Here is a 20,314-nt window from a genome sequence, read left to right as displayed (position 1 = left end):
ACGGCCAAACGAAGGTCCTGTTCCTTCCCCTCTGCGTTCCCTCCTCCTTGCTCTGGCTCTGGGCTGATCCCACACAGAATTAGCGTGGTGCTCTGTACACCCTCCCTCCCTCTCTCCCTTCCCCATACTAAAGGAAGTTGTTTCCTGCCCAGGATGCATATATTAAGAAATCCTAGTTTGGCTTAAGAAACAGAAGAGAGGTAACTTGGTTGCACACTGCGCACGGAAGTACCTTCACAGGTAGGAGATATATTCTTACTGTCATAAACCTTTCAAAGAAAGGTACATCAAGAGCCAATGGAAGTGGAAGCTAGACAAATCCAAGTGAAAATTTAAGCGTGCATTTAAGTGAGGGTGATTAGCTGCTGTGCAAACAACCAAGGAAGAGATGGATCTCTTGTTAACTTCATATGAAGACCAGAACCCTTACTGGAAGATATATCTTAGTAAAATGCAAAGTGCAAATAGGAGGTTGAAAGAAACAGGTAAAATGGGATGATGTGTGTGAGCAGACGAAGTGGCATCTTCTCCTTAAAATTTTTGATCCCTACTTTAGGGAGTGTACAGTATAAATTTGGATATAATGTATGAAATGAATGTATGGGACAAACCAAGTACTTGAGAAAGGAAGCATAAGGGTTATAATGAGATTGCATAGTTAGACACTAGAGCAGTTTTGCTCTCTGGTGGTTCCACTACATTTGTGTGGATTTCTCTTACTACACAACATACATAAGCTTGACATAGAAATAGAAATTAAAACAGGGAAGATGCCATGCCATTCATTTTGTAATATTTTATGTTGAGTATTCTTAGGAGCTTAGGCTTGATTGCAAATGGGATTTAGTATCTATCTATTGTTTGCTCACTCAGGTTGTCCTAAATTGACACGTGTGTGTGTGCACACATGCATGTGATTTTTTTCCTTCAGTTTGGAAAGGTCCCTTTCATATGGAAGCTGTCTTTGACGATAAGAACAATCTCTAGAACGTTGCTTTGATTGTGTAGTTTAAAGGGAAACTGCTGTTATAAGCTAAGTGTTGAAATTATGGCTATTCCAGAGATTTGCATTAGAAAAAAAAAATAGATAATTGCATTTCACACAGGTCATATGTATGTTCTCTTATGCTGAAATAAATATGAAAAATTCTAGTGATAAGGGATTCCTTTTGCCATGGAACAAGGACACATCTAGACAAATCCATGATATTTCACTTTGTGAGATGTTTCCGAAGGTGAATTTCTGAGTTGAGGAAGGAAATCAGCCTTGTAATTTAGAGTAATGACCAATAATTTTGTCATATCAGTTTAATCTGCACATGGTAATTAGAATCTTCAGGAGTCATTAGCAGCTGGGTGTCACTCTGTTTATTGGAGGACTGTCAGCTGGTGTTTCTCTTTGTTTGTTTTTTAATATTAATGGTTTGGAAAGAAGTTGGTGCTCGAGAAAGAATTGAGAAACAGGGCTGGCTTTGCGGATTTTTATCACCCTGCCAAGACCCTGCGCAACTTCCTCTCCTTGTTGCCCGCAGCAGAATACGGAAACCTGACTGCTGGAGGCCACTTCTGCAATTGCAGCGGGGCAGGGGAGCAGGGTGGGAGGGGGGGTCTTTTTGTTCTGCTGCTCGCTAGTGCCTTGACATCCAAAGAAGAGAACAAGATGCGTTTGAAAATGTCTCTTCAATTGTTTCTTGCACTGATGGGTTTCCTTCTCTTCCCTCTCTCTGCTGTCGTGCAGTGCTGCAGTTGAAGCTCCAGCAGCGACGCACGCGGGAGGAGCTGGTGAGCCAAGGGATCATGCCGCGTAAGTATCACTTAAACTCTTTGTCTTGGTATTTTTATGCATGTTTTTGAGTGGAGAATGGTTTCACCTATGATTCAAAAGAGCAGATTCTCTGTTTCTGCATGAAAAACATCATATATAAGAGCCCCACCCTGTCCCACCCAACTTGGTCCTTCTGAAGTGTTGGTACGCTAGGTACGGGGCCACCTCCGCTACTGAGCAAGAGAGTAATGGCTCCAAGTGTAACTGTACTCCAAAACAATGTTTGTATTTGATCACAGTGCATAAGAGTCTTCTGGAGAACATACTATGTTAGAAGTGCCTTGTATACTGGACGCATGCTGGTAATCACTCTTCTAACAGGCTTCCTGCCGCTGCAGTTTCTGTTCTTGTTTGTCAGCTCCTCCAACCTCTGAGGCAGTTGTAACTTTGTATGTACATATTCCATAAACCCATGAAAAACAGGCAGCGCATACAAGGTGTTCACCAACAAGGGGCCCTGTTTTATGTTTGTAGCTAGAAAACATAGCTAGAAAGAGCCGTATGGGCATCAGCCATTCCCCTTCCTGAAGGGAAGGCACAATGGGCAGAGCCAGAGAACTTTTACTTTTCTGGGTGGACACATAGGATATAGCCTGATGTCAAGCTTTAGTAAATTCACTGTCAAGTTAGTGTTGGAGAAGGTATATTTTGCCTTCCTTCCCCACAAAATGCAAAAAGATACCTGACATATAGTTTTGTCATGCTTTGGTACCTCCAAACTAGATGACTTATAGGTAACAACCTGAAGCAAGACCAAAGAGCAAATATTTTATTTTTGAGGTCCTCTCAGTTTCACTTAACAGCTTTAGTAAAAGGCAGTGGATCAGGTATATGTTTTCCTTTTTCAAAAACTTTCCCTCTTCCCCATTTCACAAGCCTTACTTGAAGGCAGTGTAGTAATGAGGAGTTTCACATTCCTTCTATTTCTGGGGTGCACACCGTAATATGACACAGTGATGTGACTTAGACTTTGCTAAAGGCGTTAAGGTTAGGCTGTCAGCTCTCTCTCTGAATGAAGAGAACCTGTCAGCAGCACTCTGTCAGCTGAAGTGGCTCACTGGAAGGCAGTGACATGCTCAAGATGTTTCTTGGGACCCCTACTTAAAATTCTATTACCAAATCAAAAAGGAAAGATTGTTCTGTCTGGATATAATACATCATGCCTGTCCTCTTATTTTTACCTGGGAAACTCGTATACATGCTTCTACAGAATACACTTACTTGCTTTTGGATGAAAGATGAGCGTCCCAGTGACTGTGGCCTTTTGCTAATGCTTCCCAGAAGAAAATGTTCCTGACTTCTTTGTGGTCTCCCGCTTTAGGTGGATATGTATGCAAATACTGTATTAACTTACGTTCAGTACTGGCTTTCTTCAAAGTGCGGCTGGCCAAACTTGCGATTCCTGAGAGGGGTCTGTTTTATGGGCCCTTTGAAAATGGGCCCTTGCAAGTAATTCAAGTAAGGCACCCAGGGTAATTAGTCAGTCTAAAATTTGCTTAAAATACAGCCTAAATAAGTAGTCTTTGTAGACTTGTGCTCTTTGTTGCTTCATTTATGTCTCTTACATGTGAGTTTTATGATGGACCAAAGAAGAATGTCAGTGAAATAGCATTGAAAATATTGGCGACACATGAAAAGGTCCTTTCTGCAATGGAGAAAAACCACTTTAGCAGATCCGTTCTAAACATGATTTGAAACTAGTTCCCTCCAAGTCATAGTATCATTTACCCATACCCGCCAACTGGAAATAATCACACATAGGGAAATGTTTAAAACATTATTTGCTTGGGCCATTTTTAATGAGAAGATCAGATGTCAGATAAATTGTGATACTTCAAGCAGAAGTCCCATTTTTAACCCAAGAAATACAGAGGATGACTAGGGGGCCATGTTCCTCCTGAAGGCATCTCAGAGCCATGACAGCTTTGCTTCTACTTTCAGCAGTTCAGAACAGACATTTTTACTTACTACTGGGAATGTGCAGGTATCCTGTATTCTTTCATCTCTCTGCCCCTGTCTGTGAAAACATTTAGGTACTTAATCTTGTTCCTCTGTCACCTGCTACTGAACATGGCTATACTGGGCCCCATGTCTCCCTCTTGAGTTCGTTAGTCAGGAACCAAGCCCGACACAGCCCTTTGTGATGATTTAACAAAAATATAAAAGTCGGAATCCAGAGGATGGTTTGGTGCTGAATTAAATGAGCTGGAGCACTCTTTCCATGTGAAATACTGCTTGGCTTCCAGCGTTTATTTTCCATCTGGAGAGCCTTAACACTCCTGAAAGAATTGTGGTAGTTGTGGTTGTATCTGCATTAGCATTGTGTCAGGAAGGTGCTTTTGAAGCGAAGCCCCTGATTGCACCTGCCTACTGTACCTTGCTTTGCACTGTGAAATGAAGTTTGAGAGTTGGATTAAATTGGGTTGAAAGTGAACTGGAAAATATTCTGCCTGCAGCTAATATGCATTCAGTCCATGGGACCAGGCTGTAACTTGTCTGGCACCACACCTCCCATTTCACCTTCATGTATAGAGTGTGGATGTCAGTTCCTCAGCATCAACTGTTTTTCTGGGCAGATTTGGTCTTACTAGGCTATCCTATATGTTCATTTAGATTAGCCTTTAATACAGATCAGTTCCTGGAACTTGTAGCCAAACAGATGTGCAAAAATCCATGAACCAAGTGTGGGAGAAGTTAAAAGTTTTTGTCTTACATTAAAAGCTATCTACTGTGCAAACTCACTTTGGTACCTTTGGGTCTCCTGACTGCAATATTAAGTCTTATGTGGTGTTTAGATTCAGCTTGGTGCCCTAAAAGAGAAATTTTATTTCAAGGCTTCCATCAACACAAGGTTTTTGGACACTGTAAACCTGGGAAGTGGGAGAAGACACGTTTCTGTCACATTGAAGTGAGAGTTACACCACTCCTGCTTGCTTGTTCAGAACAGAGCTGGGAATTGCTTACTTTGTTCCCATGTGGAATTTTGTTTATATGGTAGAGAGGAAAGGCAAATGTTTCAACATGTTTTTACCAAGTACACTTAATCTTGCTTGAATAACCTTTCCAACCCACCAGCCACCTACAGTAGGGCTACGCTTCACTAAAAGTTTAGTGTATTGTAGTAAGAAATAATGCATTTATAAGCAGTGACAGAGGATTCAAAATAATTGGGTATTATGCTTCATTAATTCTTCTTGCTTTTCTGTTATGACTTTGTGTAACCTTTTACTAGTAGCAGCATTCATTAGTTGAAGATTAAATTCTCAATTGCTCATAGAAAAGAGGTGGGAAGCAAGTCTTCATCTGCATCTGACACACCTGTTATTTGAGCCAGAAGGACTGTATCTAGAAACAAGGAGAGCTGAATGTTTGTATTTATTCAGGTTTTGGCCTATTTTCTGATAGTGCAAATGGACAAGCTGTTTTGCTATTTGCATTGTTTTGTAGCTATGCAGAAGTGATTTTCATCTGCTCATCCTCATAAAATGCAAACTAAACAAAATCTGCTGTCTGTGCTCAACACTTTGAACTCTGTCATGCTGTAGAAGAACAGTCAGATGCTGTCAGTTTCTACAGTATTGAATTCAAAGGTTACAGCTATTGTAAGGTTTTTTGGGGGAGTATTAAACACCCAGTTTTCCACCCTTGAAAAGAATGTTTAAAACAGTAGACAATGTGCATCTGAGTAGAAAGACATGTGGAAAGTATCTTCAACTAAACCAGCAAAAACTTTTAGGGGAAAGACGTTTGCCAAATGTAGCAATACTCTGCTTTGCAAAATATGTCGCACTTTTTCTCTTTTGCAAGGTTTAAAGCTTCACATGCCCATTGTTTTACCCATCGGAATTGGGATGTTTGGCTTCTGGCTGCAAACACAAAATATAGGCAAGCATGCAAGGTTGTCATGTGGCACAATCCTGCAGGAAAGCTGTTGCAACCATCAGATTCACCTAAGCAGGTGAAACAGAAGTAGAAGATAGTTTCTGGGAATGTGCCTTGTGTTGCTCTAAGCACTGCTTTGTGAATATCTGAAAGATGACACAGGCAGCCTTTGAAAAGGGCATCATCTGGACCGAGAGCTTAGAAGGAGGGTGGCTGTAGTACAGGCAGAGAATTTCCAGGAGCTTCTTTTTAATTTCTGTGTATCTGATGTTTCCTAGTTTTTGTGCCCACATCCAACTATTCTGACTGTATTCCAGGACACAGTATATGCAGAACGCATGAATGTATGTAGAATCCAAAAATGATGGAATTTGTGCTGTTTTTCTAATGGGACTGTTTTTACAGGTGCTGAGGTGTTTCCATGCTGTAAGTCTGCATTACCAATCCTCTGATGCAGTTTTCTGCTTGGACTTGCAGCCTATTAGTTGCTTGAGCATATTTTAGAATACAAGATTTGTGAATCTTGTGCTGCTGGGTTTCAAACTCTCCTGAGGAGAGTGTATTTTATCTCCAGACTACACATGGAGAGCATGCCATAGTTCAGTCGCAACATGTCACACGATTAGGAATGATTGTAATACAGCAGGCGGTCTAATGATTATAATCTCATTAGGCCTCTCATATCAATAACTGCATTTTTTTTGTACCCATAAGGTTAATGGAGAAAATTTAATATTTGTTATAAAACTAAAATAGAGTATTTGCTTTTTAGGGAGCAGTGAGACATTGCTTAGAATTAATTCTAAAGGAATTGCCATTTACTGGGGACACTTAGTGATTTAAGGATACAGAGCACAGGTTATGCTTTGGCATATCAGTGTTGATCATCATTGAGGCAAAGCTTGTAACTGGTCTTCCGCATCCAGCACAGCTACCATCACAAGAAAACAAGGATCTTTGAGGTATTGATTTTAGGAGGCAAAATGCTTGCCACCTGTGAATTTCTAAAGTTAAAACTATCTCTCTAGACTTTAACATCTCAACCCCCAAATTTGGCCATACATACACACATGTGTTTGTGTAGGGTAGTTAAAAATGATACTGCTGCTTTAGTCTTTACCTGATAGTCTAACCACTTCTCAATTTTAAAAAAAGTAATTTGGTTGATGAAAATTATGCACTTCCAACTTTATTGCATAGCTGTATGTTTAATATTTTATTCATGTTCATATTTTCTTATGAAGCTGCCAGTTTTAAACCTGAAACTTGCCAATATAGTATATGGGGCAGCAGTTGAAGGAGACCTGTCCTTTGAGGATATAGTCAACTTCGGGTTCCTGTTAGAAACAACAGCTACAGCAAAATATAGTAAGTGTTGTCAGAAACAAAAGAAAACAAAAAACCTAGCTTTATGAATTGTTTAGCTGTTAATTGTGAAATAGGAGCATCTTTTGATGCATGTCAAAGAAAGGAGAGACAGTAAGCTGTTGGAACATACACAGTTATCTACATGTGTAGTATTTTTCATGGCAGGAACTGTTCTGAAATCATGCTGATGACTTCAGGTGCAATTCTTAATGCCTCAACAGTATTTTAAGGCTAGAGTAGAAGATGAACTGCTATGCCTATGTGGAGTTTTACTGATTTGAAAGTGTTGCAGTGTAGCTACACAGTTGACATTTTAGCATTGTTGTGTGTTATGTTTGAACTGCAGATTAAACCAATTGCTTTAACACCCCAAAAGAGCTCTTCCTGCTTTACCTATCTCTGCTGCGTAACGTTTTCCTGTCATTCTCTCACTGCTTTACATATCAGGTCTTTGTAGTGACGTTCCCTATAGTTTTTGGAATATATTTATAGTAACAAAACAAAAATACGAATTTTTACTTCCCTGCCATCTAGTGTCTGCTGTTCTGCCCGTTGGTGACTGCTTCACTTTCATAGTTTTTTTCCACAAAACAAGCTGAAACTGTACTTTCATTTAGGATAAGGAGTTAAAAACAAACATATGGACTGTAAATATCGTTACTCCCAGACTTGTTTAATAAAACGTTCAAACCTGTAAAGTCTTTAAGATCTAAAAATAATAACGTTTTTAACACTCGATTTAATCTCTGAAACCTTGCTATTTCCTGGTTCATTGTGTACAGAATAGGACCTCAAGTACAGAGGCTGCCCCGAGACTTTTGATAGACTCGATGTCATGCTCTGAGAGTAAGGCTGGAGCACTAAGCAGGTATCATAAAACAAATAAAACTTTAGAGGACACTTGGAGCTGTGTTTCTGTTTGTGGCACATAACACAGAAATCTCTAACTGGTTTTATTTTAATTTGATCATCTACCTGTAACTTGTCTCCCAGGAATTACTTGCTGGTTCTTGTGACTTTGATCTCTTCTCTTGAAGCATAATTTCAAAGCCTTGAGGCTTTGAGAAGGACTTGAGAGGCCTTGAGAAGGAGTCTGTACATTTAAGCTGAGAGCCTCATTGTCAGGGGCCTAATAGCTGCACCTGGTTTGTTTATATTTTTAGATAGCTGTCTGTGTTTGTTTTCCATGTGTTTAATATCATCTGTGATTAATAAGACATGGTCGGAGTAGGAAAGTTCATTGTGTTCGTAATGGAAATGTGCTGTTTGCCCTTTCTGAGGTTGTAGAAAGAAAAGGCCGTGCTCAGGGGTTTGATAGGTTGCGTTTAGTCCTTGATCCCTGCAATGATAAAAGATCTAACTTTGCCAGTTGCAAGAGAAGTGTAATAATTCAGGAGAGTAAAACGTGTTCGTCTTGGGTTCATTCTTACTCGTTGGCTGGGAATGGTCTCTCCTTTTTCTTCTCATGGCCCCACGCCTCCCCCAGCCTGGGCACTCCATAAAGTTGTCAGAAGACTTTGCAAAGGGCGATTATCCATCCAAGAAGCAGGCATGAAGTCTGGTGTAGGAATGCACGGATCGAAGGGTTCCCAGTAGAAGTTCCTTGTCTCCCTTTTCCTCTTCAGTTTGGAGGTGGCATAATCCTAATTGTAATGAAGCTTTGTCTTCTTTATTTTTCATTTCAGGATTTAGGCAATGTCTTTTGAATGCCAAGAGTTAATGGCAATGGATGGAGTTGGTTATACATTATCTGTATTTGCTATAAATGTTCTTTGACACAAAGCTGTAGCCATAGTCACCCATAGATCTGATAACTGTTACCGTGGGTGACAATTTCCATTTTGCTCCTCAAGAGGATGAACTTTCTGAGAAATTACACATATCTGTTAGAGTTTAAATTAACTCAGTTGAAAAATCTTAGCCCTTTCTGTCAATAATTTTGCCTGTTTGCTGTGACAAACCTATTCTTCAGGCTTTTGCACAGTTAAAACTAGTGAAAAATCTTAAACTTCAGCTGTTTTGTAAGGGAGGTACTGCTGTAATAAAGTTACTGACAGTTTTGCTGAGTTGTGGATGTGGACTCTGTAGAGGTGCTTGCTTGGTTCAGGTGTTGGAAGCAGCTCGGCTGGTGCATGGCTCCGGGGTGAGCTGAGCTGAGCTGATCTGAGGCAGGGTACCGCAGTCCCACCTGTAGAAATGCCCAGTTCAGGGAGCTGGAAAGTGGCTTTTTGGGGGAGCAACAGCTCCGTGAGCTGTGCAGGCTCCTGAGTGTTGATGCAGGAGAAGGGGTGGCTCTGTGAGGTAGGGTGTCAGGGAGGCAGGACTTCTTTGGCTCTGGCTTCCATAACAGCCTGAGCCTCACCAAATAGTCTAGCTAACATGGCCTTTATTCGGCTGCCACCTTCCATGCCGTTTCTCTATTGATTGGAATAGCTCGGTAATATGGAAGACTCGGTAAAGCTGTAGCACTGTAACTGTAATGCCATGCTTTGGCAGTGCTGGCAACAGTAACAACGTGGGGAGGAACCCAGTTTTTGAATACTTTTTTTTTCCATGCTGTGAGAAATATTTTTTGGAAGTGGGGTGAAGATGAAGGGAGGAAGAAATTGCCAGCTGCCTTGCTCAGTGGTTCAAGTTTTATGTTTCTTACCAGATGCTACACACCAAATGCTATGGGGTGGGAGCCCCACCCTGAACTGACAGAGGAAGTCATCGAGCCTATTTGCAGCACTTTATCTCATCCTTTTACGAAAGCATAGTAAACAAGAGAGAGAAACTAGAATTTGGTTGCGAGCAGGGGTGAGTAGCTGCAGCAGAAGGCCTTCTGCCGTTCTGCATTAAGTCAGCATGTCTGAGGTTGGGTTTGGATGTGACATGAGCTTCTCTCTGTCATAGCAAAGGAAGATTTTACCTTTCCCTCAGGAACTGATCTAACTGAAGCGCAGAATACTTGACTCAGTTTTTTGAATTTACCTGTAGCCTTCCTACAAATATTGCATGTTGTCTGACCAGCTGATGTGCAGTTCAAATGTCACCTTGTATCTATGATGAGCTAGATACTTGGGCCAAGGAAAGCTCATGTGCCATCTCTCCTCTGTCAGCCTACGTGTCCGATAGCCTCCAATCTTACTGACTGCAGAAGGTTTTGCAGCCTCTCCTCCCCCCTAGACACTTGAGCTGTGAGGACCTGTGAAGACCCTTTTGCCTTTCTTTCTTCCCTTTATTTGGTTCCTCGCAAACCTTGGCGTCTTCTGTCAGCTGCATAAGCAAAAGCAGGGTGTACAGATATTTTGATCTCTTTTTCTCAGCAGTTGGGTCAGTCCCCTTCCCCTGCTGTGTTTCATTCTTAGAGTGACTGAATTTGGTTCTGATTCCACTTACTTCTCACACTAGGTAACAGGAACTTGAAGATCTGCATATGACTATCTTTGAAAGCTTTGGAAGGCTAAAATTTGCTTTTGTACACTGCAGGGTAAAACCTGAACAGAAATGTTTGAACCATTTTGCCCAGCTTTTTGTCTCTGCTGTTGTATTGGAGATTTGGGCTTGGGTTTTGGGCCTTGATTCAGTCTGTTTATAGCAGCACCAGTTTGATGCTTTGCAGCAATATCTCCCTTCCTTCACACATTGCTGTCTTCAAAATGTGGCTTGGACTGAGGGAACAGTGAACTCGTGCATTGCAGTTTCGGACCCTGTTTCATAGGAATTAATACAATGCTTTGAAGCAAAGATTAGTAACTTCCATGTCTGTGCTTTGTATGGAAAGGTGTGCATCACTGTAGATGGTCCTGTGTGCTGCTGCTTAGCTTTGGTGGATCAGATGGAAGGACAGTAGTTGCAATGTATAGCTGCAAACATTTTTGAAGCAGGGTGGAGGCACGAAGTGGTTGCATCATTGATCTCCAGGGAGATTTCTTGTGGTAGCTAAGGGTGTGGCCACAAAGATACTAATGCTTCAGGAATTCTGGTGATGAAGCATCAAAATTCTCCACAACAAGTAGCAGAGAGACTAAAAAACTAGGCTGTATGTGGTAGGAATTTCATGAGATCCTTGCTAGCCAGCCCATCTGTGGTAGGAAAATCACATCCTGCTGTCAGTCATCTAAAGGTGAGGGGTAAAGCTCATCCTCCTAACCGTAGATGTTGCAAATTGCCAGATGGTTGAGGTGGTTGTCCGAGTGGGACAAGAGGACGTACAGCCCAATGAAGGGCACCTGCTGGACTGCGCTGTCCCAAACCTTGCTGGTGTTGCCGTTGTCCCTTCTATCACTAAGCCATTTTTAGTGCTCGTTTGGCCATTTGTAACATCAGGCTGTTTTCCCAAGGTGGATGGGGCAATCTGAAGATACAGGGGGAGTGGTTCAGCAGCGTGGGGGCTCCTGCTGCAGTGCTGGCCTTAAACCCAGCCTCTCGTTTCTGACTTTGTCTGGCAGGGCAGTTTTTGCTCAGTTTTGCTGACACTATTATTTGTGAGGCCGTGCTGTAAACCAGCATACCAATCCAGGTTAAAATAACTCTTTCAAAACAACTGTGATCTGAATCCACAAACAGTTTTGTCAGCATAACTGAGGGCTAACATGCTTTGTCCCAGGCCTAGGTACAAGAATGAGGGCAGAAAGTGTAACTGCACTTTATTGACGATGAAAATACATGCACATATCATGTAGAAACAAAATCAGAAAGGTGGGCAAAAGGTATACCTAACTGAAATTGGGCATTGCAGAAGTTACTGCTGCGTTCTCAAATATCTCAGTAGAAGAGAAATATAAAGGATTTTTTTTCTGCATACAGTGGAAACCAAAAACTCTCAACAGCTAATACTGTTGTATTTTGGCAAGTTTTTTTTTCCTCTCCTCTGGCAACACTCTATTCTCATCATGAGCTTACCCAAAGTTTTGCTGGCAAAGCTAGCAAAGCCAGCCACACAATTAGCTAGGTCAAGGATTTGAACTGAGTTAACTAGTACCTCTTTTTGGGGAGGGGCAAGTGCCATGGGGAGCTGCTGGAGTTACTTTATGGTGACAGTTCCCTAGTACAGCTCCCTGTGCAGTACAAATACAATTGGAGCATCAATGGCAAGGCAGAAATGTGTGGGACATGGGGAAGGGGGAAAAAAGAGGTCATTACTTAAGCTGGACCTACCACCAGACTAAATAATTGTTGAACTGCCTCCCCAGGAAGTCAGGATGTTAAATGCCTTTTTGCACTTACTGGGTTTAGTAAGGTGCTTGACATGTGCTCGCCTGATGTTTTTGTAAGCAAGCTGGGACTACTTGAAGCTGCATATGCAACTGGTGAGAGAACAGTATTGGAATAAAGGCTTGGTGTCAGATTGGGAGGCTGTGTTGAGCAGGGCTTTTGGGTGGGGTAGGGACAGAGAAGGTCAGTGTCTGATACTATTCAGTATTCTCAGTAATTTGATGTAAACAAGGGAACTGTGCATATTTATTAAGCTTGCAGGTTAGTAGGCTGGGAGAAGGACAGGATTGGAACTGACAGTATTTGAAGAACCTGAGAAGTACAGGACAAAAACAAAGGAAAATGCAGAGTTTCTACATTTTGGTATGTCTAGTCAGTGGCATGAATTGGGGATGGAGAATGGCTGGCTATATAGCAGCTCTGCAGAAGAGGACTGGGGACCTTTCATGGTTTGTGAGCCAAGCACAAGTGAACATGTTATGAATTTTATGTACACAAAAAAGGTGAAGCGGCTGGGACATAAAACTGAGAAGTGTTATTTAATAATCATTTAGCTCTTTAAAAGCTGATAAAGCCTAGGCTGGAATATATACCCAATTTCAGACGCTATACTTAAAGAAAAATGCAGATCAAATGGAAGGAATCCAAAAGAGAGTAAAGAAGCAAAGGTCTGGAAAATGTTATCTATAAAGAAAGATTGAACCAACTGGCTTTGGTCATTTTATATAACAGAAGACTGGAGGAAAACCAAAGTTTTCAAATATATGGGGAGAGATGCAAAGAGGAAGAGAATAAATTGTTCTCTGTAATGACTGCAGGTAAGGCAGGGAATAATGAGTATCAATTATAGGAAGGGAAATGTAAGTTAGACATTCAGAAAGTTTTTTAAACAGTAAGGACTTCTATGCACTGGGATAATTTCTCTGCAATAATACTGCATTTTTTCATGAGAGGTCTTCAAGAACAGGTTAGACAAACTACTGTAAGGAATAGTTTAGTGTATTTTATCCAGCTGGAGCAGTCAGAAAGCATTAGGTGATTGGAGTTTCTTCATCCCTGTTTTCTGTTGTTATATCTGCTGCTGCAGGTACAAAGGGCTGTGGACATGAATCCTGTGTCAGTGATAGAAGTGCTGCCCCATGCCTACCTGGTTACCACTGCTTCTGTTCCACCAGCCAAGCTGTTCATTTGTGTGCATTGTCTGAATGAGCCAGAATAGCTGATATGGCCGAGAACAGTAGAGCTTTGCCAATATGGGTAATTTTGAGTGGAATGGATAAAGCAGCACTTGGGTGAGCAAGCCAGAAGGGTACGGGGGCAGGAATAGTTTTGCAGGGGTCAGTGCCAAGTGGCTGGGAAGGGCAATGGTAGGAGCTGGAAAAAGCATATCTGCACTGTGGGTCTCCTATAGAGCTCGCCCAGAGCCTTACTGCTCCAGAGTTCTTCACAGGATTTTTTTTTTCCTTTTTTTTTTTTTTTTTTTTTTTTTCATTTGCTATAGTAAGGTTAACAGAGTTTCTCCACAGCTCTGGGCTATGTAGTCATTTCAAAGCCAGAAAAATGTGCAAGGCTTAGTTAGCTTCGAATGCAGTATGATTTTACAATGGATACTCTCCTCTGACATGTCAGCCCCATCCTAGATTGCTGAGGGAAGCAGTGAAGGATTTGTGCCCTCTTGACATTTTCAGAGGTCAAATATGAAGTTCTCTGTCATGTTGCCAGCCCAGAGAGCTACAACCCGGTGCTTGTTTCCAGAGTACTAGTCATGAGAGACTGAAATTGTTCTTTACAAGATTCTTCCTGTAGCAGTTTTGCATTACTTACTATTTAACGTCTATGTATTTGAGGGGAGGGGTTTTCTTTTTTTTGCTCAGGGATTCTTTTCTTCTTGCTTTGTTCTTCTGTATGCAAGAATTTTCCTGGACTACCTGTGACATCAACTGAACTACAGTTGACTTTCCTGACCATTTGCTATGGTCAGGGAAATGTCACTTAAAGTTCATGTGCTGCCTCTTACTCACAGCAGAGGTAGGCAGGAAGGGGAGAGTAAAGAATTACTGCTGTGCCTGCACATTCCAGTGGAAGAGAGCTTTTGAAGACTCAAGTGAGGCCTGCTTCACTTGTCTCCAGGGTAGATTTTTATACTGACTTATATATTGCATGGCAGCTTTGCCCAAGTGTACCTGAACTTTTATTTTACTTTTCTGTGATATGCCTACAATGAAAAAAATGCATGTTTAAGTTCAGGCATGTGCATATTTCACAAGCAGTTCATGTGGCTTGAAAAGAGTATTTCCCAGTATTATTTGTTGCTTGCTCTTCATCAACGTGTGATGATCAGACTGACCAGGAGTTGATGTCTCAGCTAGCCAGTGAAGTTTTTTGTATTATTTTTGCAGTTATTGCAAACCCATATCTCTCTACCCTTACTTTGGCATATTCCAAAGTGCAATCAGTGCACTCCCATTTCACAGCTTACGTAACTTTCTCTGGTGATTTCTCTTCATAACCAGATTGTATAAAACTATTTTTAATCTCAACAGGAACTATTTGCCCCATCGTTGCAGGGGTCTGTATACTCACTCTCTATGGTTAGTTTTCAATTATTGTTAATTTATTCTACAATCATTCTTCATTCACTTCCATAGTCTGAATCCCATCTATGATGCCCTGGTGCATTCAGAATTCCTGGCATACAGACTAAATTCTACTTTTTACCTCATTGATGTGAACCTAGAGGGACTCCATCTGTATTTTGCGGAACATGTACCTGCCTTGACACTTTGTCTTTGGCTACTCCATTTTATTCTGTAGGAAAGAGTTTAGAAGTCTACACATGCGTTAGAAGTGGTTTCTCACATTGCATTTACACAAGGGCCTTTATTTTTTAACAGTCTTTTGAGATTTCATTGTGAAGTTACATTTGAGAAATATTTAATCATTGGTCATTGGCCTTAAGTGAAAAATAATACGAGGAGACTATATTTCATAGGACCTAGATGCAATACGTTGCAGTTACTAACTGTACAAGTTTAGCTTTCTGTCTTCAAAAGACTTGCAACTTATCTTTAAAGCTGAAGTTTTTTAACTTTGCCGCTTAGCTTGATGGTAGTTCAGAAATTTCACCAGGCAGTTTTAAATATGAGTATTTCAGAAATACGAAAAGAAATTATCATGTTCCCTTCCCTTCTGAATACAAGCCACAGTGTGATTGTTTTAAAAAACAAGCTACTTGTGGATTCGGGAAAACTGTGAGGAGCTAGTGACACTTACCGTTGTCACCCTCTTTCTCCAGTTTTACTGCGGGACATGAGCTTTGTGTGCTCCAGAGGAGCCAGGCAGAGTGAGAGATTCCTCCAGGGTTAGTACGGTCCTGGACAGGAGAGGATCAATTTCTTAAAACACGATCCCTTTGGGCTCTGGTTTTACACTGGACCCGAGGGGGCGAGGAGGTCTGTTATATGGAGAACTGCTGTTAATTCCGCAAGTCTTGGTTTTCTGTCAACAGACAGATGTACTTTCCTGTTCTTACGATAGTTTCTCTTACATGGAGCAACATATACGTCCTGTGGACCTGCAGAATTTGCAACCAGCCCTTGCATGTACACAAAACACAGGTGCAGATTAAGGAAAAACTTGCAGCTTCCTTTGACATTAAAAGGTAGTAAAGAGGATTTACAGTTCATTAGGATCCTCCCCCATCCTTCCAACCATTTAATGTATCTCTTCAATGTTTCAGTGCCATTCCCTTACTTAAGGGTCCTGGATATCTTACTTTATGTTGAAACTTGTAAAAGACATTTGTTGGGGGGCTGGTTTTGACTCATGTTCTTGGACCCAACTTTGTGAATAGTGGTAAGTTCCACTAGAAGTGTACTCATATTAGTCTTCCCAGCGGCCCACAAAAAGTCCAGGTCAGTTCCTGTAGCTCCTGTGCTGTCAAATGGAGTATGGCAATTCACATTGCTTTACACCAGCTGGAGATCTGCTCCAGTGTGCTGAAAGATGGAGGAGGCAGTTGCCGTTAACTTAGTTGGCCTGAAGGGACGTGCAGCGAGAGAACTTCATCATTCTAATTCATTCTCTACATGTTTTCCTCTCAACAGCTCTGAAAAGTCCAGCTGCATTTCATGAACAAAGAAGGAGTTTGGAGCGGGCCAGGGTAAGATGCAATATTGTCTTTAATGTTTTGGGGAAGTCAGGAGTAGTATGGCTTATGTTCTGGGCATCCTGTAGCTGTTAATGAGATGCAGAAGGGAATCATTCAGATTCTGGATGTAATACAGTGCTGTGTAGTCAGAGATGTATTGGATAGGGTGTTGTTTAGCTTGTATGTGGTGGTAGTTAACCCTGAGTGAACTAGTTGCACCTAAAAGCTATTGAATACGGTGCCTGGATTTCCCCTGGAAACTTATTTCTGGAAGTCACTGATATTCTTCTTCCCCACTGTCCATATACTTTACATTTTTATTTTTGTGGTGTCTGTTTTGCCCTTAAATGCTCCTACCCCAGCCAGCAACTAAGCATCATGCAGCCGCTCGCTGACACCACCACCCTCCCCCCCCCCCCCCCCCCCCCCCCCATGGGATGGGAGAGAGAATCGGGGAAAAAAACCCCCACAAAACTCGTCGGTTGAGATAAGAACAGTTTAATAGAACAGTAAGGAAGAAACTAATAATGATAATAATAACAATAATAAAATGACAATAATGATAATGAAAGGATTGGAATATACAAAACAAGTGATGCACAATGCAGTTGCTCACCACTCGCCAACCGATGCCCAGTTAGTTCCCGAGCAGCAATCCCCTCCCAGGCCAACTCCCCCCAGTTTATATACTGGGCATGATGTCACACGGTATGGAATATCCCTTTGGCCAGTTTGGGTCAGCTGTCCTGGCCGTGCTCCCTCCCAGCTTCTTGTGCCCCTCCAGCCTTCTTGCTGGTTGGGCATGAGAAGCTGAAAAATCCTTGACTTAGTCTAAATGCTACTTAGCAACAACTGAAACCATCAGTGTGTTATCAACATTCTTCTTATACTGAATCCAAAATGCAACACTATACCAGCTACTAGAAAGAAAATTAACTCTGTCCCAGCTGAAACCAGGACACATGTGGAGCTCATGCCACCTTTGAGGAAAGTGTATGGTTCCTCTGTTACCTGCACGTGCACTCGATTATCCAGTACATTAGAAATTGAAAATTTAATAGAGAGGATCCTCCCCCAAATCTTGTAACACTGAAATTACACAGACTTCTGGCTCTATAGAAAGAGGAAGCCAAGCATCACAATTCTTGCAGCACCTTCGCTAACTGGGGGGTTTCTTGATGATTTCTGTTCCTCAAAAGGTCTCTGGGGATATATTTTTTCTTCTGATTAGCCTACAGGGTAATAAAATCTGTTATGACTGCTGGGCTAAGTTTTGTTTTAAAAGTGAAAGCAACATAAGTAAAAAAATAACAGCTGTGATTAAAACCTGTAAGGGAGTCTTAGCACTTTAAACTGTGGAAGGATTGGAACAGTGGACTTTGCATTAAGACCAATGTCCTAAAGGCTTTTGCTTTTTCCTCCTCTTTTTTTTTAAAACCTTATTATTAAGTTAATATTCTAGTGTGGGCAATTGAGCAAGTATGGTGCAGTTTTCTGATTGACTTTATTTTCTCTGAAGGCCCATCCTGATGACCAATACTTACCAGTCTGTTAGCCACTGTTCCCAGATTCCCATTCCTGGGCTGTGTAAAGGGTAATGTGCTCAGCCCTGACAGGGTCATCTCTCTACATTGGTCTGTAGTGCATTCTCCAAAGACAGAGCTAAAAGCAGCTCTGGAAATGAAATGAGTCTTGTCATAGCATTTAGATTCTGCCTGCCAAGGGACTACATGGGGTCTTTAGCTTAACAAATAACATAACTTTAAACAAATAAAATATGCCCAAACCACAAGTCAGCCCTGAATGCCAACAGTGTATGAAAGTATTTGCTGTTAACAATGGAACCAGTGCATTTATCTGCAATGTAAAAAGAAATGTCTTGAATTTCACCATGACACAAGTTAGTGGTGTTGCATAAAAGGAGAAGAGAGGGCTTCAGCTCTTGAGGAAGTCCTTTCCAGTTTCTGTTCTGTGGGGCAGTAGTGCACAGTTAGACTGAGGCGATTACAGTAGAAGGTCATCTTTAGCATAAGCTCATTCTCTGGGTGCTCTGGGACAGAAGATATGCCCCTTCTCTGCTCTGTGTTTATTTAGATCTCAGTAACAACCAAAGATGGTTGTTTCTCTTGTTTGTGCTGTCCAAGATTACCTTGCTCCTGTGTCTGATCAACTGAAATTGGTTCTTGCTTGTCTACTTTTGCTGCAGACAGAGGACTATCTGAAACGGAAAATCCGGTCACGGCCAGAGAGATCAGAGCTGGTTAGGATGCACATTCTGGAAGGTATGGCACATGCTAAACAGGAAAACACCAACAATAAACTTTATCGTAATTACTTACTTAACAGCTTTCTATTTTGCCTCTGAACCCTAAGTCTTTCTTTCAGTTGGAGTGGGCAGAAGATCATGCCTGTTGCATGATTTTGTGGGAGGGATTCAACTGCATGCATGGAGATTCTCAGAAGAATCTGTTACGTGAACTCAAATTGTGCAGTTTTGTGTAGCTGAGCAACAATGAAACAGGGTGACCATGGATTGTTCTTCTACTAAGGGAAGACACTGGAAAATATCCAGGAGGGAGTGAGGCAGATTTGATCTAATTAGTAAGCACCTCAGTTTCAGAGAGGCAGTACTGCGCTGCTGCTGAGCACTGCATCTTTGGACACAACTGAAAGGGAAAAGTTGATGGAGAATTGGGTGACATCAGTTTGAGAACAGTGAATTTGTCCTATTCTAGAGTCACAAGGGCTACTGTAGTTATCTTTATAACTTAAATATAAATAATATCTTTATAGTGCATAGTTACCTATTGTTATCTGCAACTATTTTTCTGTACAGTTACCTACTGTTATCTACAGTTACCTTTCTGAATAGAAGTAAAATTCTGCTGAAGTGCATAGGTTGACCACTGCTGGATTGATGCCATATTATTTACTTCCCCCCAAACAGAGACCTCAGCTGAACCCTCCTTGCAGGCTAAGCAGCTGAAGCTAAAGAGAGCCAGACTGGCAGATGACCTCAATGAGAAGATAGCGCAGAGGCCAGGTCCCATGGAGCTGGTGGAGAAGAACATCTTGCCTGTGGAATCGAGCCTGAAGGAAGCCATTATTGGTAAGGCCAGAGGAGGATCTAATGTTGAGGGCATTTCCCACAGGTGGCTGTGATTTCATATCAATTCACCTGCCTGTCTAAGAGAGTGCAATCCCCTGGTTGGTCTTGTTTTCCTGTCTCAGAATCACAAGCTTTCAGTCCCAAGGATTCTGAAAAGCAGAACTCCCTCTGGCCCAGATAGTGCTACAGAGACATTAAATTCTAGGGAGTATGGACATCCCAGAATAACGTGAAAGCAATTGCATACCCTAAAGACTTGAAAGACTGTTTGAGATTACATTCCCTAGATTCTCTCCTTAAAAATCCCTCTCTCGGTATAACATGTCAGCAACCTTGGTCAGGGAGAACCCACTGACTTACTCAGATCAGGGAGAGGAGACAGAATATAAACAGGTGTGATGAAACAAAAGCTGTCTGTGAACTTAAAAACTTCAGAGGATTCAACCCCTTTAAAAATAAACCAGAACAGATGTAAATCATGCCAGTGCCATTCCAAGGGCTGAAAGGAATGCTGAGGAATAGCCTTCCCACTGCCTCAGCAGTGCTCTTTTCCCGTCTCCCCAGACTGAGCTGTCTGTGTGCGTCTGTGGTTATTCATCCCCTGAAACACACAGAGCTACTTTAAAGACAAATGGGACACAACTGTGAGCAAGACAGAATACTTTCAAGAAAAAGGAAAAGGACAGTGTTGTGGGAGAGCCTGGCTTCACTATTGCACAAGAAGTGGTTGAGGAAGAGAAAGAGTGAACTTGTGAACTGGAGCATTAGAGATGTGGCTGCC

At 41.7% G+C, this 20,314-nt stretch overlaps 1 protein-coding gene across 1 annotated transcript in view; it reads left to right on the top strand.

The window, feature by feature from the left end:
* MRTFA (myocardin related transcription factor A) overlaps positions 1-20,314 on the top strand; it is a 100,318-nt gene that overhangs the window by 67,302 nt on the left and 12,702 nt on the right. The window contains exons 5-8 of the mRNA XM_049822328.1: positions 1,739-1,804; positions 16,381-16,436; positions 18,631-18,706; positions 19,372-19,533. Coding sequence (XP_049678285.1) covers positions 1,739-1,804; positions 16,381-16,436; positions 18,631-18,706; positions 19,372-19,533 — 360 coding nt within the window. The remainder of the gene's footprint in view (positions 1-1,738; positions 1,805-16,380; positions 16,437-18,630; positions 18,707-19,371; positions 19,534-20,314) is intronic.

This window comes from Accipiter gentilis, chromosome 18 (assembly GCF_929443795.1).
Source record: "Accipiter gentilis chromosome 18, bAccGen1.1, whole genome shotgun sequence".
Lineage (NCBI taxonomy): Eukaryota > Metazoa > Chordata > Aves > Accipitriformes > Accipitridae > Astur > Astur gentilis.
Note: the sequence above shows the minus strand (reverse complement) of the source record. Positions and strands in the feature narration are given on the sequence as shown.